Source organism: Peromyscus eremicus, chromosome 2 (assembly GCF_949786415.1).
Source record: "Peromyscus eremicus chromosome 2, PerEre_H2_v1, whole genome shotgun sequence".
Lineage (NCBI taxonomy): Eukaryota > Metazoa > Chordata > Mammalia > Rodentia > Cricetidae > Peromyscus > Peromyscus eremicus.
The window spans coordinates 156,174,906-156,177,492 of NC_081417.1; the positions used below are offsets into that span (position 1 = coordinate 156,174,906).

General features: G+C 53.0%; 1 protein-coding gene across 1 annotated transcript; it reads left to right on the forward strand.

Moving 5' to 3' along the window:
• Positions 1-878: 878 nt before the first annotated feature.
• On the forward strand, positions 879-1,465 carry Nppa (natriuretic peptide A). The gene is made up of 2 exons (XM_059255923.1): positions 879-995; positions 1,097-1,465. The coding sequence occupies exons 1-2, from the start codon at positions 879-881 to the stop codon at positions 1,463-1,465; spliced, it is 486 nt and encodes a 161-aa protein (XP_059111906.1).
• The last annotated feature ends 1,122 nt before the right edge of the window (positions 1,466-2,587 follow it).

Sequence of the window (2,587 nt, forward strand, 5' to 3'; positions counted from 1 at the left end):
AAGAAAAGTGGTGCAATCCTTTCACCTGTCACCTTGCACCTTGGATGCAAGTCTTGGGAGATAGGGAAAACGAGCTTCAGAGGAAGCATGCTCTTCTAACATCCCTTGGCGTTTACACTTCTAGCTGAATTCTTAGGGCCTGTATCATGTTGGCTTCCTGGCTGACTTCATACTCTAAAATAAAATAACTCTTTCACCTGACTGCTAACACGGACATCTAGGGTGGGGGTGGGCTGTCTGGGGCCAGAGGTCCACCCACGAGGCTGATGAATCAGGTGTGAAGCTAGCTCCAGCATGTGCACTCCCTAGCCAGTGTAGCTGGCCTCCCAGCTGCCTGTCATTTTCTCCCCTCCCGCCCTTATTTGGAGCCCCTGACAGCTGAGCTGTAAGCAGGGGGAGCTGGGTGCAGGCCAGCTGTCACCCTCTGCTTCCCTGCATGGGTCCTGTTGCCAGGGAGAAAGAATCCTGAGGCGCGCGCCCGGGAAAGATAACCAAGGACTCTTTTCTGCTCTTCTCACACCTTTGAAGTGGGGGCCTCTTGAGGCAAATCAGCAAGAATGTGGCTCTTGCATCTGAGGGTCTGGGGTGGGGTGGGGGGTACTGGAGATGCTCAAGGCAAAGGGGCTGTGACAAGCTTTGCTGAACTGATAACTTTAAAAGGGCATCTTCTGCTGGCTCCTCACTCCATCGCTTTATCGCTGCAAGTGACAGAATGGGGAGGGCTCCAGCCCTCCTGCGTTCTCAGAGAGCTGGGGGGCTATAAAAACAGGAGGCACTGGGCAGCTGGGAGACAGTGACGAGCAAAAGCTGAGAGAGAGAAACCGGAGAGGAGTGAGCAGAGGCAGCAAGCACCGGATCGCGCCCCGACCCACGCCAGCATGGGCTCCTTCTCCATCACCATGGGCTTCTTCTTCCTGGCCCTTTGGCTTCCAGGCTACATTGGAGCAAACCCTGTGTATGGTGCAGTGTCCGACACAGATCTGATGGATTTCAAGGTAGGACCAGGAAGTGGGGGCATAGACTGGGTCTCTTTGGTACTGAGTCTGTCCCTCTGAGTCACCCCCCTTTTCCCTGCATTTATTTTTCCTTCATAAAGAACCTGCTAGACCACCTGGAGGAGAAGATGCCGTTACAAGATGAGGTCGTGCCCCCACAGGCCCTGAGTGAGCAGAATGACGACGCGGGAGCTGCATTTAGCTCTCTCTCTGAGGTACCTCCCTGGACTGGGGAGGTCAACCCACCTCAGAGAGATGGGGGTGCCCTTGGGCGCAGCCCCTGGGACCCCTCAGATAGATCTGCCCTCTTGAAGAGCAAACTGAGGGCCCTGCTCGCTGCCCCTCGGAGCCTACGGCGGTCTAGCTGCTTCGGGGGTAGGATCGACAGGATTGGAGCCCAGAGCGGACTAGGATGCAACAGCTTCCGGGTAAGAGGAGCTGTGGAGGGAAATGGGATGGAGTTTGGGTAGGGGAGCAAACTATGGTCTTGTTAAGGTTCAAACATTGCCAAGGAATACTACAGGGAGCATCTTTGGTGATAGAGAAACCAGTGCAGTGTTTATTCCTCTGAGTATTCTGGCCCACTATGGTGGATGTTCCAGAAGTTTCAAGACAATGCCAGCAGCTGCTACAGCCTCTGAGCCACCAGCTGGGAAATTAGACCACAAGGCCAAGTCACTTTTGCATTGCTGATCGGCAGTCAGTGTTCGTCCCAGAGCCTGGCAGATTTAAATGAAATGAACAAAGATTGCCCACCTTAATGCTAATGAGTGACTTCTTCGCTAGTTTAGGACAGAGGGCCATTGGGCTGGACTGTGGCTGGAAATAGCTAGTCACTGGTCAAGCTGAACGGTTTAGCACAGTAAAGTCAGATCACCAAACCAATATATTTTTTCTCTTTGTAGTACCGAAGATAACAGCCAGGGAGGAAAGCAGCCAGATTCGCTGGGGCCGGTTGCAGAAGACCCTAAGCCCCCGCGGTGTGTCACGCAGCTTGGTCTCATTGTCACTGAGGTGTGGCGAACACCCTGCTGGAGCTGCTGCTGTCTTCATCTATCACGACTAAATGTAGACGAGTGGTTCCAGTGGGCTCTCCCTCCCCCTCCGCATATTAAGGTAGATCCTCACCCCTTTCGGAAAGCAGTTGGAAAAAAAATTTTTTTGAATAAACTTCAGCACCAAGGACAGAAGCTGAGGTCTGGGTGATTCTTTCACTTCTGTCCCAGCTCCCTGGTGTCCCCCACCTTGTCCTTCCCTGTCATTTCTCCCTCCCTGACTCTTCTTGGTGAGTGTGGGGGGGCCTCAACACACAGTGCTCAATGCACTCTGCGGCTCACTCCAGCCTCGATCACAGACCGCGGAAAAGTCCGCCCTGACCGAAAGTTTACTTATTTTTAATTCATGAAAAAGAAAACAAACACATCTTTTCCTGATGAGCACAGGCAATGGCACTTGTGCTCAGCAGACAATTTCTTGCACCCCTCCCACGTTTTGGTTACAGCCTGGGCGGTTTTAAAGAGCGTTTAGCAAACCAGGGACTGTCCAAACCTCCTGTTACCTGAGCACCAGCTGCTGTGGTGTGTGAATTACAC